Below are 15,199 nucleotides of genomic sequence, written 5' to 3' on the forward strand. Positions count from 1 at the left end.
AGGCGCGGGGAGCGGGCGGGCGCGCGGGGAGCGGCGGCTGGCTCACTCGCTCTCTGCCTCCCTAATGGCGCTCGCGACAGCCGGGGAGCGGGGCTGAGCCGGGCGCGCGGCGCGAGGGCACCGGCGGAATGCTCTCCGCTGCTACGTAATCCCCCCCGGGACGCGGCGCCGCGCTCCGCACGGCCCCCCCCGCGCCGCGCCGGGCCGCCGAGCGGCGCTCCCAGCAGGGCGGCGGCGGCATCTCCGGCCCCGCGGGCAATGGAGCCCGCGCAGCAGCGAGCGAGAGAAGCCCCGCCGGCGGGCGGCGGGCGGGGGGAGCCGGAGAGCGGCTCCCCGGGCAGGAGGAGTCAGGCAGCGCCCGGCGCGGAGAGCGGCGTGGAGCCGTCGGGCGGCGGCGGGCAGCTGGACGGCAAAGGAGCCGGCGGCCCGCGGCGGAGGCGAGGGGTAGCCGGCGGCTTCGCTCCCCCCGCGGCGCTGGCGGCCGGCGGGACTCCGGCGGCCCCCGGCGGGGCCGGCAACGCCAACTCCCTGCTCCTGCGGCGGGGGAGGCTGAAGAGGAACCTCTCCGCCGCCGCCTCCTCGCCCGCCGCTGCCCCCGCCGCCTCGCTGGGCACCCGCAGCTTGGACAGGAAAGCGCTGCTGCTGAAGCCGCCCCGGCAGCTGCAGCCCCTGCAGCCCCCGGAGCGGGACTGGGTGCGGCGGGACCTGCAGCGGGGCTGCGTCCACGTCTACGAGCGCCACATGAACTGCTACCTGCGCCCGGTGCTCTGCACCCTGGAGACCACGGCGGCCGAGGTGGCCGCCCGGCTGCAGCAGCTCGGCCACCGGGGCGGCAGCAGCGTGGTGCGGGTGCTGGGCAAGGCGGGCGCGCCGCCGCAGCCCCCGCCCGAGCCGCCGGCGGCCCCCGCCGAGGCGCCGCCCGAGCCCGCGGCGGAGGGGCAGAGGCCGCAGCCGGAGGAGAGGCCGAGGAGTCACCGGGGGACGCGGAGCGGGCTGGCCGGAGGAGACTGCGGGGAAGCGGCGCGGCCCGGCCGCTTGCCGCTGGGCGGCAGCGCCGAGGAGAGTGACTTGGCCGGCGGCCGGCCGAGCCCGGCGCCCTCCGACTTCAGCCCCGGGGCGCCGCCGGCCGAGCTGTACCTGGCCGGGCCGCCGCTGTCCTGCCCCTCCCTTCTGGGGGAGCTGGGGCCGGCCGGCTCCGACACCGAGAGCTTCAGCCCCAGCGCCGAGAGCGTCTCCGACCGGCTGGATCCTTACAGCAGCGGCGGCGGCGGCGGCTCGTCCTCCTCGGAGGAGCTGGAGGTGGAGCCGGTGCCCCCCGACGGGGTGGAAGCAGGTGCGGGGCCGGGCCGGGTCCCCCCCCGCCCAGGGGAGCTGCCCCCGGGGCGGGCAGGGGGGGCGCCGGCGGGCGCGGCCGGCGGGCGGGAGCTGCCGGCGGGGGCCGCGCCGCCGCGGCCACCCGCCCTGTACGTGCAGCTCCACGGGGAGACCAGCCGGCGGCTGGAGGCCCACGAGAAGCCGCTGCAGATCCAGAACGACTACCTCTCCCAGCTGGGCTTCCGGGACCTGTGGCGGGTGCAGGAGGAGGGCATGGACTCGGAGACCGGCTGCCTCATCCGCTTCTACGCCGGTGAGCGGGGCGGCGGCCGTTGGGAGGGGGCGACCGTTGGGGCGGCGGGCGCCGGGGTGAGGGGAGGGAGGGCGGGCGGGTGGCTGGGCGCTGCCGCTCCGCCGGGGCCGGCCCCGCGGCTGCCTCCTCTCACGGGGAAGGTGGCCCGCGGGTGTCTCCGCGCCGCGCCGGGGAGGAGCCGTGCGGGGAGGTCCCCGGCGGCGGCGGGCAGGGCTGCCCCGAGCCGGCTGCCGGGGGAAGCCGGGTCGTTAGCGGCGCTCAGGAAGCTCCGGGCAGCCCCAAAGCTGACGCTGTGCCAGGGCAGCCTCCCCTCCCTTCAGCGTGGGTAATGGAGGTCGCTCTTCTGTTGTTTTCCGTTTCCAGCAGCGGCACTGGGCGTTCGAGGTTAAATCAGCCTTAATCTACCGCTTTCCCTAGTGACAAGAAATGCATCGGTGCCGCTGCTGGGGCTGGAAGGTCGAAGGCTGTTTCAAGTGTTTGCGGGATGCCGGCAGCTCACTCACGGTTTAGTTGAGCTGTGTGCTCCGGCGTGCTCTGAGACCGCCTAATAACGGAGCCGAGGGCAAGGCGGGCTTGTTCAGAAGGGGAAAGCGCCGCGCAGTTTTGCTCCTGGAATAGGTTGCAACTGTGCAGGGCGCGCAGATTCCTGAGCTGAGAATGGTGCATTCCTGCAAACAAAATCCTGTACTTAGCTTTCAGTGTTGTTAGCGCTTGCGATCAATTTTCCTGTTTGTTAGAGTAGCGGGACTTCACTGAGAGACTGAGGCAGTAAGCGAGGCGAGTATGCAAGTGCAGGACATAGCCTTTGAAAACAGGGTAGTCAAAAACTTTATAATGAAGAGGCAGAAGCTTTTTAATGCAGCTTTGCTGTTACGACTTACAGTACAGAATTTGGGGACTATTGGGTGGAAAAGTTAGCTCACGTCGTAATTATGCAACCTTCTGCAGTTTTAGAGAGGTTTAAAAACATCTTGTGTGTCAGTTGAATTGGTTTGTATAAAATACTGATTGTAATCTTGGAACTCCTTGGGTTTTAACTGTCCTGTCCACCTCTTCAAGAAGGAGAAATTGTTTAATGCCCAAGTAAGCGTTCAAATACCTAGTAAGTTTTCCTGTGAAATAGGTAAATGTGGTATCCAAAGATAAGGTCATGCTAGCAAAGTAGCAAATGCCATCCATCCGCTTGCCGGGTTGGCTGAGCGGAGTGGTCCTTCACTGAACCGTGAGAATTCAGTGCTTTAACTCTGAAAAATACGGAGATTCTTCTCTCGAGTGAATTCCACTGAATGTCAAATAGAGGCGGTAATGGCAGGGTGGGAAGGAGAGCAGTAAGCTAGATAAGTGCCCTGCTGTATTCAGAAGAGAATGTGGGAGTGGTGGCGAGTGGGCAATTCAGCTTTTCTTCAGATTTCTTGGTTGGTTGTATAATGACCCTGGCATAACGAGTGCAGAAGTAGTATTTGTTCAAGGGGTTGACAGAACTAGGTTAGATATGTTGGGGTTAGAAAGGAACGAAAATATTTTTTTCAGATGATGATGGTGGTCTGCGTGTTTCTCCGCTGCGCTGTTGAGGGTGGAAGTCAGCAGGTGATGCTGGAAGGGATGTTGCTTCCTTTATTTCCAGTCCCACCGTTGAATGGGGATGCACAGACACGTTTTAAAATGGGACAACCGTGTGCCTCCTTTCCTAACAGGATGTGTTGTAAAGAAAACACAGTCAGAAAACGTAGCTAAGTCTTACGCGCAGTTAAGCCTGTTTGCATGTAGTTTTTATGCATCGAATGATAAATTCTGTATGTTAAATAAGGATGTTCCAACTCTGTTTTACTTCAGTGTCTCAACTTGATTGCTAACGTAGCTCATACATTTTGAACCTCCTTGTACAAAACTACTAACTAAATAGAAATGTATTTCTGTAAGCATACATAGGATTAAATTAATGCAAATTTCTTACACAAGTTCATATGCCTCTGTACTTCAAAAGTGCAGTGTTTTTTGAAATCCTTATCTCTTTGGAGTGGATTTGTGATCAACATCTAAAACACCTGTGATCAGGTGCTTGTAGCAGAATGGTTGCAGCATCTAATGTACCAGACCCGCCAAAACCAGCTAAGAAGATATTACTGATGTGTAATCATACTGATTTTATGTAACTGTCTTGGCAAGTTATCTCTGCTTCCTTATTTTATATGCCCCCCCGGAAGATGAAAGGGAGAGAAGGAGAGATGCTTGAAAAGAATACACATTAAATTAAACTGGAAAGGGGAGTGGCTTTTGGCCCCAAAATTAGGGTGTTTTACTTCGGAGAAGTACCTTTTTTATAAATGATCCTACAGGATCATGCCCTAAGGAAAGCTTTAAAACGGTGATTTCCTGTTTGCCTGGGACTTCATTGGTTTAAGCAGCCTGGCTTCTCCCAATGGATAGAGAACCACTAGCATCTCTATCCCTGTAATTTCCTGCAAGCTGTCTCAGTAGGATTTGGTGATCCTGGTCTTGTACTGATGTAAAATGGCATAAACCTGGGCTGGATTTATTGCATCGCTTCTAAAAAGAATTCTTTCACCTAATCCCCTTGGAGTGGGGAGAGAAGAAGAGAGCACAGTGGTGACTTTTGGGCTTTTTGAGTTCTGGGGAGAGACAGTTTTAAGACTGGAAGATTACTATACTGAAACTTTACATTACAAATGCCAAATAAGATGATACAGCCAATGATTTCAGTGATTACTGTAGGTTGGTAATTTCTCTAGTTGCGGAATCTGGAAAATACATATTTTTAAAAAAATTGCTAGGAGAACTGCAGAGAATCAGGATTTTTTACTATGACAAAACAGCTTTCTTCATAAGTAGCAGTCCACAAACATTCTGTAAATGAAATATCTGTTCTTTTAATGCAGAATTCCAAATTTAAAAGCCCCCAAAACCAAAACGTGACATTAGGAAGGTAAAAGTGCTTCTTGTACGTTGCCTTGGTTCATTTCAAAATGTGGTTAGTGCGTCTTTATTTTGTTATCTCCTCTCCTTTTCTTACTGGGAGTGTGAGTGTGGTTGATTTCTTCAATCTCTTGACTGAGCATTAAACAGATAATGCCGTTGCTAAAACAAAATCCCTTACAGCTTTAAGGGTCTGATCCTACTCCCTCTAACATCAATTTGAGCAGAATCGGGCATTAGTGACTGCTCATGCATGTCAACTTTTCTCTCTGTTCAAATCTATCTCAACAAAAGATACTGTTCTCAAAGTTTGAAATACTTAATCTCTATTTAAAAGGATATGGTTAAATAGCTTTCCGCTGAGATATTACATTACTGAGCTATGGAACTGTGTAAGAATCCATAGTGCAATTACAGTCATGATATTGTCGCTGGGAGACCGATTAGGTCAGACTTACTAAACTATTCCTAAAACCATAAGAGTGGCTGTGATCCAGAAGGCTTCTTGCAAACAAGTTATAGTATTACTTATTGCTCTGTAAAAATAATTTTTGTAAAACATAAGTTGTCCCAGGGGCCTTGACTTCTCTATAATTTGCACATAGAAGGAAAAATAGACTAATACACCAACCTTGTAATTTAAAAACTGCAAAGCTGCTTATTTGTTTTGGGACTTTAGATCAAAAATAAGCATGGAATCATATTCAGTGCTGTGTTCTGGAGCATCTGCATGGCAAGGAGCATGAGTAACATGATCTTGGTCTTGAAGACTGGTTCAGTACAATGGAGGTTTGAGGCTTTTTTGTTTTACTGCTGCAAGGTGATGTTATTTGTGATTCTGGCACTTGGCCGCCATTAAATTCTCTGCTCTTTGATGTGACATAGGGCTTCTGCACCTGCTGGTGTCATCAAATGTATCACTTTGCGGTAGATGATTGCCTATAGGCAGAATAGTAAGAAATGCCAGATGTAATTAGGGGTGTTAATTTTGCAATTGGCTGTCAGACGTTATTTGGGAAGAGATGCTTTTTGCTCGTGACCTTTTAGAAAGCTATGAGGAGAAACGAATCCAGCTTTGTCTTAAAGTTCATTACAAGAAATGTTGGTCTGTCCAGTATGAAGATAAGGGTGGGAAGTTCTAGTGTCAGAATCAGTTGCAGTGATCTAAGCAACTGTTTGGTTGGGTTTTTAAAAAAAAAAAAAAAGTACACTTAGTAGTTGAGGTCAAACTAAGACTTCCAGATATATGGATGGAAACATGGTTTTAGATGCTTACTCTTACATGAAAACACCGTAGGCCTGGCAATGCTGAGCTTTGTGGAATGTGACATGTATTGAATCACTAGCTGTGTGTTGTGCTACTTGGTGAATAACTCAGTTCAGCTATTTAATACATTGGTAAACTCAATTTAAGATGACTAAGTGCCATTTAAGGGGGGAAAACGTGCAAAGACAGACCTGCTTCTTAACTGAGGGTAGGAGAACAGCTATGCCGTAAAGAGCTTCTGCCTTTGGAGCACTGACTTAGTTCTGAAATCCAGTATCTTATTTAACATGAAAGAAATTAATTCACATTAATGTGAGTGGATGTTTTTTTACAGATGTGATTGGAAAGGAGAGGTCTCTGTGAACTTGTCTGAAACCGAAAGGAAAAAACACCTCTGCCTAGGGCTGCCATGATCTTGATTTTTTTTCTTCCTAACATGACTTGGATGTACGTGCTTTTACCTTGTAATCATTTATGTGTTGGCATCTCCTGCAAAGAGGAGTAATACCTAAAACTTGCCACTTTGGGAAATTATCTCATTTCAATTACATAGTGTGTTTAAATCCAAGCTTGGTCCTTGGCGGGACCAAAGTAGTGAAATTTCTAGTCCTGTTCTGCAGGAAAGTTTAAAAATGGCTGTGGTGCCGTTGGCTTGCTCCACCTGTCCATGTGCATAGCTGCTTGCTTATCTCCTCGCAGTTGGAATGGGGTCTTCCTAAGGTAGGCAGCTTTGTGAGCTTGGGGGGCTCTGAGGGTGCAGCGGCCTCTCCTCCTGCACAGGAGGAGCTGTGCAGATAATGCTGGAATGCTGGTGTAAGCCGCAGCTGAGCTTTGGTATGTGACAGCTGTTAAGTACAATGGTTTCTGCAACTTTTAAATTCTGTTGTACTTCTGGCTAGCATCCATAATTTAAGTATGTGTGAAGTACCAACATGGGAGATTTCAGTGTGATGTACATAAGAGTTACTCTATATACTAAATATGTAGTTCCTAAATTGGTACATCCAGGAGCTGAATTTCCTCACTGCTGCAGAACAGAATGCAGCATTCTCTTCCCCCCCCCCCCCCCCCCTTTTCTCTTTATGCATTTTGATACTATCCCTCTTTCCATATCACACCAGCTATTTCCTTAAAAAAAAATTTTTTTTTTTTTTGGAAACTGCATAAAAATCCTCTTGATGATGAAACTGCCGGTATACCTAAAAGCCCTTGTGCAATTAAAACATCCATCTGTTCTGTTAGGACACTGATAGACTGCTATGTATCTAAAGCACTACCTGGTTCTTGGGAAGATACTACTTAATAGTACAAAAAAAGAAACATTCATTTGAAACAGTGTTAGCAACTGGTATGTCCTTGTTAACTACCAAAAACTACTTTGTGGTTTTATAAAACAATATAAAGAGAGATTTCTTTGTTATCCAAGTGATCCTCTGGAAAAGAATCAAGTATAAAACACCATGTCTGAGAAGGGTCAGTGTGAAAAGTATATGCATACAGAATTCCACAGAATAGAAGCTTAGAGATAGAAATCCTAAGGAGTGCTACTTGTTACACTCAACTGTTTAATTTGGAGGGAACCTGTACCTCACATGCTTACAGCTGTATTTCCCTCTGTGTTTAAGGGGTGGTCATTTTGAATTAACGGTTTAAGCTATTAGTATCTTGATTTAGGAAAAAAAGAAAAGAAACCAAAGACTGACTTTCAATTTGCCTTGGACAGTAGAAGCAAAGACACTTTGACTTAGTCTTCAGATACATCTGTGAGTGTACTTGTTTTCAGCTTCCCTTGATTCAATTCTATTGCTCTACTTTAGAACTTATGCGCAAATGAGATTTTGCACTCTGTGAAGCCGTATGTCTGAAATAGCCCTGTAATAACTTTATTCTTTGACCCAGAGAACTGAATGTTGCATTTACCTTTGAGGTTTTTTTGGTGAGGTTTCTTTTTTTTTGGTGTGGATTCAAATTGAATAGACTTTGACGCAGTGTGGGGAAACTAACTCAAGTAAAAGGGGTGGGGTGTGCTAAAGTCTCTTTTGTTTTGTTAGCTTCGCTATCTTGGCCATGCGATTCCAGCTTATTTTTTCCTTCTCAAAGATGTTTAAGAGACATGCAGCCAACCTTTGTAAACAAATAACAAGTTTTAAACTCACTGAAAAATGAACGTCTTAACTCTTTCTAGGTTTGGCTCTAAGACGGGAATTCTGAAACACTAAGCTCTTCACAAGATATTTAAGAAACTTCACAGGAAGACAATGTCCTCCTTTTAAAAATAATCGATAACCTCTTGCTTATGATAATCATCTGTCAGACTGGAAACCTAAGTTAAAATTCCAACTGCATAGTAATGACAGGGTTGTGTATAGATTTGAGGTAGTTAAGCTCTACAAATTTTATGTCAGAAAGCTTCTGTGAAAATTCTAGATTTTCAGCTTCCTGCTTTACTCAAAAGTGCCTTGTTTTATTCTTTGTGTAACTTTTGTCCTTGAAAGAGCTTTTCTGGACAGTTGTTAGCTGCAGCATTACCTTTTTGGAGAGAATAATTTTTACATTTTTCACTATAAAATAACTTGTATTTGCTGTAGAATTTTTTTTTCCAATTAGGCTGGCATTTGTCCAGTATGCTATCTTAACATAGATATAATTTTCCAGAAATAACTAGTGGCAAATTCTGATTGAACATTTTCCCACTGATTGCTGTTAAATATTGAAGCCATCTTAGATATGGGAGGATTTTAAACTTAAGCCTTTTTATTTATGGTATATTTTAATTGACTCTTAATTTACTTTTTGTCATATGTGTGCTATATGATAAAATGTGACATGCAAAGAATAGACATCACTTGCCTGTTGGAATGCAGCAGCTGCCCTAACAGCACGGAGGGATGTATGTGGGTTGTAAATGAGTAGCAATACTGTGAGACGCTGAAATTCTATTCAGGATTTCAGGTAGGCAAAATTAATGGTAAAATCAGTTTTCTGTGGTGTCTGTGCTGGCACACCCACTTTGGTGTTTGCTTTTTTAAAAAAAAAAACACTGGCAGTAATCACCATTTGGAGTCCTATCCTGTAAGTTACCACGGCTGTGGTCACCCCCGCTGTACCCTCTGCCGCTGTCACATAAAATCATTTAGTTACGTAAGTTGATAGTCCAAATTCTTTATGCCAGTTGCCACAATCAGGATTCCTCTTGCTTCCCTGTTTAGCTAACTAGCTAGTCCTGACCATTTGGGTCTGATAGCTAAGATTTTCTGCTGCTGTGGTTGTGGTTAAAATATGTGGAAGAATGGGAATGTTGCAGAATCTCTTCGGGGGTTTTGTGCCCCGCCCCCCCCGCCCCCCCCCCCCCCCCCCCTTATTTAGGGGGCAAAAATTGTTCTTTGAAGAACATTGCATTTAAAAATGACAACTGTTAAATCAGGAAGAAAGACCTCCTGGAGTGAAAAGTCATTTAATTTCACAACATAGCATACTATTCTTTGAAGCTCTTTCTGTCGATGGGGAAGTAAAATTTCTTCCAGCTGGCTTTGACTTACTTGGAGGGATGCTGAAAATACTCATTGCCCAACTAACTGCATGTTCCTCGATTTGACAGCTAAGAATAACTATTTACATATTGATGTAAAATACTGAGTTTTTCTCTCCAATTTTATCTAGCTTAGTTCTCGGTGTAGAAGGAAAATGAAATTGTGTAAGTGGAGAAGATTTTTCAAGCTTAACTCAACATTTTTTGTGGGCCAGAGGTAAATTTGGCCCTTTGCAGGATATTAATTGTTCCTGGTCTTGTTCAGTGGCAACGTGAATCTTCAAACCAACTTCACTAGGCTCTGAATTGTATTCATAATTCTCAAAAACGCATAATAGCCGCATGAACCGGTTCCTCTCATCTGCAAGCACTCCAAGTGCCATGCCAACTTATTTAAATAAAGACAAAACAATGGGCCTTGGTCCAAGGGGTAACGAGGAGCTGGAATGCCTTTGAAGTTCAGGACCCTAGGCTGTAGGTGTGATTTACATAAACCTCATTATGTAATCTGAATGCGGTTTCTCTTCCTGTTTGTTCGATTTATGAATCTTTGTGTCCAAAGAGAAAGAGATAGTGAGACCTGTAATTAAGATAAGTAGCAGGCCACTCCTTTTCTGAATGTGTGCTCTGGTGAGGAGAGAATTTTAGATGCAGCATTAAGGGTAGAACAAAACCTGTGATTCAGGCACCTTCAATTGATGAGAATAATAACGACTCCTTTCCTTTGAAAAAGCTGCATGCTTCTTTAAACAATAACTATGCCTAGTTCAACCTATTATTTGCTTTAAAATAAATGGTACAGAAAAGCTTCAAGTTCTTGCTAGCAATGATTTTGCTTTTGTAAGCCATAGATGGTCTTTATCTAAGCAGCTCTCATCAGTTTTAAAGCTACCTTGAAACTAGTAAGTTTCTAAGTGGACAGTGAGTTTTCTGATCAGAATTGCATATGATGACGTTTTGTTGTTCTCAGTCAAACACTTGCTTTTTCTTCCTGTCTGATCCTCTCTAACCTTTTTTTAAATCAGATAATAAGTAGTAGCATTGGGTTTGTGATAAGAGTTCTGCAAGCAGCAAAGCTAACTATATATGCAATCTACTTGCTCATAAGATGATTGGTCAGATCTACCAGTGACTTCTTATCATCAGCTATTTTATGATTATTGACTGAAATTGTAAGTGATGGAGGAACCTATTTTTCCTTCTACTGTGCATTACTTAGTGGGATAGACAGACCTGTAGGGGACAACAGTCTCCGTTAGTCATTTTATTTATGAAACTTAATTATGTCTGAGACAACCTAATATTGTATGTCACTGTTGGCTTTCTGCATCTACATATATTTGTTTTCATGCTATAAAGCTTGCCTGTTGGAATAAAAAAGTTAATGACAAAAACTGTTATGAATGAAGTGGTGGAACACCTGGAAGGTAGCTAGCATGTATAATGTACTGACGTCAACAGGCTAGGAGCTCTTGGTTTCTTCTGGTACCAGTATTACATGGTTACAAACATGAAGGCAAGATAGTTTGCAGGTTGCAAACGGGATGTTTCTCCAAGGGAAGTTAATCACATGTGTGGGAGATGCAATTTAACATTTCAGAAATGCCAACAGGAGCTTGTTGAAAGCTGTGTAGTATGTAATTATACGAAAGGATTTTTTTCCCCATTTCAGTCCTAGAGTTGAGGATTTTTAATGTATGTCTTGGTAAAAGCGTGGGGCTCATAGTGTGGTTGTGTGGATTAATATTTCAATGGTTAGAAGCAGACCTGAGTTTCAGAGCAAGTAGTTAACTTTTTTGTCTTGAGTGTCCTAGTTAATAAAAGAAAGGACTGGCTGAAAATGGGAATCTGAACTCTTTGACGTGTCCAAGCGCTGTGAAGTGGCTGTGGATGTGTCTTATCTTTTTTTATTTTTTGGTGGCATGAAAATCATGTCCCTTGTCTGTAACAACCAAAATAGAATCTGTAGTCTGTATATTCCTTGCGAATAAACCAAAGATTAATGTGATACATTTCAGACTATTAAATACAGAAAGTGTTTCTATTTCATAACTTCCAGAACAATGGTATCATCTGTATAAGTGTATTCATTCCCCTTAAGATTAGACTATAGCACTGAGAACTGCTTGGTTTGTCTCTCTTTAATCTTCTTAATAAAATGACAACTTTAATTCCTGCTAATATGAGAAGAGTACGTTAAATTATTTTACTTTATTTTGCTTCACAGATTCCATCTTGGAAGTGTCTCTTGTAAGAAAAATGTTTCAGAATGTTTCTTTTCTGAATCCATGTGATAAAATATCCTAGTTTATTTTGCAACTTCCAGCTTTTTCCTTCATAATTGAAACCTCGAATGAAGATATGTTAATCAGTATCGCTAGATATCATAGTACAAAGATGAAGAGGCTTTGTAGCCTGCAGTGGACTAAGTCATATTCCTTCTCTCAGTGTCAGAATAAGTGCTGCTCTGGAGAAAATGGTCTACCGGAGGCTGGGGTATGTATTATACTTCATTTGCAGCACTGGGTGGGATGTAATCCTTTGTGTAGTGCTCCACTGGAGTGTGAGCAGTTTCAGCACTTCTTGCTACTTCACTTTTGCATTAATAGGAGGTGTATTTTGAGTTCCTGGCAAATAACTGATATTACATACACTGTGGAAACAGGGGAATGCAGATTTGTCACCTTAGTTGTGAACAGCACTGTCTTGAGACTGTCAGCAGATCACAAAGCATAGATCAACTGTAGATCCTTTTAGCCTAGAATATGCAGCTAAACTTTTTTCCCCTTTTTTTTCCTCCTCTTTTTTATCCTCCTTTTTTCTACAGGAAGTTTTTTGGCATTTGGCTGCATTTGCCAACTCACCCATTTTGTACAGTTTTAGTCCTCTTGAAGATTTTAGGGGTTTTCTCTGCAATGCCCATTTATCAGTACGACTCTGTGTGTTCCTTCCCCTTCTTATATCTATAAGGCTATGTATGAAACAGTACCACTATGTTACTTGTGGAGAAGAGCGTTCATTCTAGCATGGCTAACACAGGGCTGCAAAAGTAAGTAAGCAAAATTGTCTCCAGAAAGTCACAGCACATAGCTACAACAAATTGCTGTGTCTGTGTATGTTAACAATTTAGGATCAGACAACCATGTATGTAGTCAAAAGAGATAAAAAGAGCAGAGCCTTAAAGGGGTTTAAGGTGTATTGTACCTTTATATTACAGAAACGAGCATGTGAAAAGTTTTTGGTTTGTTTTTTGTTTAAATAAAAAAATCCTGTGTCACATGTATGTTCTTCACCCAGCAGTGCATCTCTTGCAAATGTAGGATTTTAAGAGGCAAAGGTTGTGGCCTGCATAACGTTCTCAAAGTGCTTGTCTATAAGAAGAATTTGTAAACTGGTTATGAAAGAAAGAAAAAAGGCTAATCTTGCATTGTAAGAATTATGGCAGACAGTAGAAGAGTTCATGCTGTTAATAGCCTTTGAACCTAGAATTGGATGTACTGAATCTTTAACATTAGACTGACTTGTAAACAGTGGTATTACATGCGGCACATCCATAAGGCTTAGGCTTTTTAGGAATGTGTACAGCAAACGTGGAGGAGATTCAGCATTTGGCACTGTTCTCTTGCTTGCTGTCATCAGCTAAGCTAAGCAAGATCAACTGATCAAGTTTAAAAAAAAAATGCAGTTAGCAATCATTGTCCTTTCTGAATTGTGAAGGAAGGTGCTGCTAAGGAATATGGTACAGGGCAAGTCTAGTCTCCTCTTGTAGTCCTGAAAAAGGATGGATTCCCGGTAAGCAGGTTCTGGGAACTCAGTGTGCAGACTTCTGTCCAGGAAAGGATTGCATATGTGTACTCGTCACTGGTAAATGCACGAACAGCTGTAATTTTGATAGGGGTGCGCTGTTCTTGTGCCTATACGTTGTCCTCATTCTGTGAGGTTCTTAACCATATCGCACTTAAAGAATTGGTGAATTGCCATTCCAGAGGTGATATTGTTACTTCAGGTTTGTTTGGATGCTGTGCGTATTGGCAAGCCTTAATCAGAGATGTTATTTGACGCTCTCTTCAACAGGTCCTTTGGCCATTGTGCCTTGGCACTCTATGGGTTTTTGGTGGCACTGGCTTTTTTTGCATTCAGGTTTCACTTTTGTTCAGCTCTTTATTGCTCATATCCACTAATTTTTCTAAACATGTAGGGCATGTACTCAGTTGAAAATCCTTTGAGCCTTTCTCCGTAGACATGGCTATACTGCTTTGCAGCAAAATGTGTAGTTGTTCAAAGACGGTCGGAGACGAATGTTTAACCTTCATACCTAATGTAGATGCTGTCCATACTAAAACAAATGCTGTGGCATAAAGTTAATACCCACTAACCTTTTTATAGCAGAAATGTCTGAATATAGCGGTATCTTCATCCACAGTAGCAGCGGAATAGTGCAATATCCTTATTTCCCTAATGAAAGATTAGGCAAACTTTGTCTTATCATTTATACATAAACATCCCGTTTTGTCTTTTTGGATTCTCTTGAGCTTCTCCGCACTGGAGTTACTGTTGTCCTTTTGGCAACTCATGCTTAGGAGAATATACCCCTGTGGCACTGTCTGCAGGCAGACATGCCTGGCTTCTTTGCTCTGAATGTGAATATTTGTTTGCTTCCCTTCTTGTTAGTGAAAAGCATGGCAGTAGCTAGTTGTAAGTCTCATTATGCCATGTCAGCATGGCCACTGATCTGAGCATTTCACTGTGATTTGAATTGATGGAGGGCTGTCACCTTTCTGGGAAGGCACAAGGATGAGGTGCTGGTATCAGTAGAGGTGTCACGTGTAGGCTGAGTTCCCAAATCGTAAGCAGGGCTAGCTGAACTGTAAAAATGAGTACACTGTGCTGTGGGTTACTTCAATCTGTCCCACTATGTGCTATTCTCACCCTGTCCATTTTCTTGCATGTATGTGAGGCTGTTGAGAGATTTGGCGAGCAGCAGAGCTCTCAATAAGAGGAGGCTGCTTTGATTTTGTTTCCTAATGACCTGTAAGGCAAATTGAGTGCAGTCGTTCCTTGCTGGTTATAAAGGGAGGGAAGATAGCACGTGATTGGAAAAAAGCAGAAGTTTTGTCATCTCAGTGTTTGCTAGCTGTAGTTACTCGTATTAATTCGCGTGCTTTAATTTTTACTGAAGGCAGTTGAAGTGAAATGAGGATTTGAATGCTGACATGTGAGTACGTCTAGTCAGGGGTTGAAGGTACAGTGGTAAATACAGTTGTAGCTTGCTTGCAAGTGTCACGAGTTTCCTGGTGAATGAAGAGCAAAGGTAAAAAACCTGAGGTGATAAAGAAGCATGGTTTGTCCGCAGACTAGCTGGTGAAGACTCTTGCCTGCAGGTAGAGCAGTGCTCTACCACTGTTGCCAGCTCTGCTGAACGCTGGCAGAAGCGTGGTGGTGACATCACCCCGAGGAAAGGGAGAAGGTTAGGCAGAGTCACTGGGGCTGCTTGTTCTGCACAGGCACTTGGGAAAGGGTTTCTTTCGTATGCTGTCTAATAGATTCAGCCTTTTATTTTATAATATAATTAAATAACCAAGCCTTTGTGGGGCTCCTGAATTCCTTTAATTTAGCGGCAGCACAGAAGCTGAATTCAGAGCATTCATGGGCCTGTACTATCTCCCTGACTACTTGCCAGGTCTATTCATGCTGTTCTGAGTGCAGGAAGTTCTCACATTCATTCAGGGTTGGGGGGGTGGGGGTGGAAGGCGTTGTGTGGTTGGCTTTTTTTTTTTAAGCAAGGGAAATGGTTATAAGGAAAATTCTTCAGCGATTCCTTGGGACCAATTTACCAACTGTT

General features: G+C 44.9%; 1 protein-coding gene across 1 annotated transcript in view; it reads left to right on the forward strand.

Moving 5' to 3' along the window:
• Positions 1 to 243: 243 nt before the first annotated feature.
• PHLPP1 (PH domain and leucine rich repeat protein phosphatase 1) overlaps positions 244 to 15,199 on the forward strand; it is a 141,949-nt gene continuing 126,993 nt past the window's right edge. The window contains exon 1 of the mRNA XM_076330418.1: positions 244 to 1,627. Within this exon, the coding sequence (XP_076186533.1) occupies positions 259 to 1,627 (1,369 nt within the window). The 5' untranslated portion in view covers positions 244 to 258. The remainder of the gene's footprint in view (positions 1,628 to 15,199) is intronic.

Source organism: Aptenodytes patagonicus, chromosome 2 (genome assembly GCF_965638725.1).
Source record: "Aptenodytes patagonicus chromosome 2, bAptPat1.pri.cur, whole genome shotgun sequence".
Classification (NCBI taxonomy): Eukaryota; Metazoa; Chordata; class Aves; order Sphenisciformes; family Spheniscidae; genus Aptenodytes; species Aptenodytes patagonicus.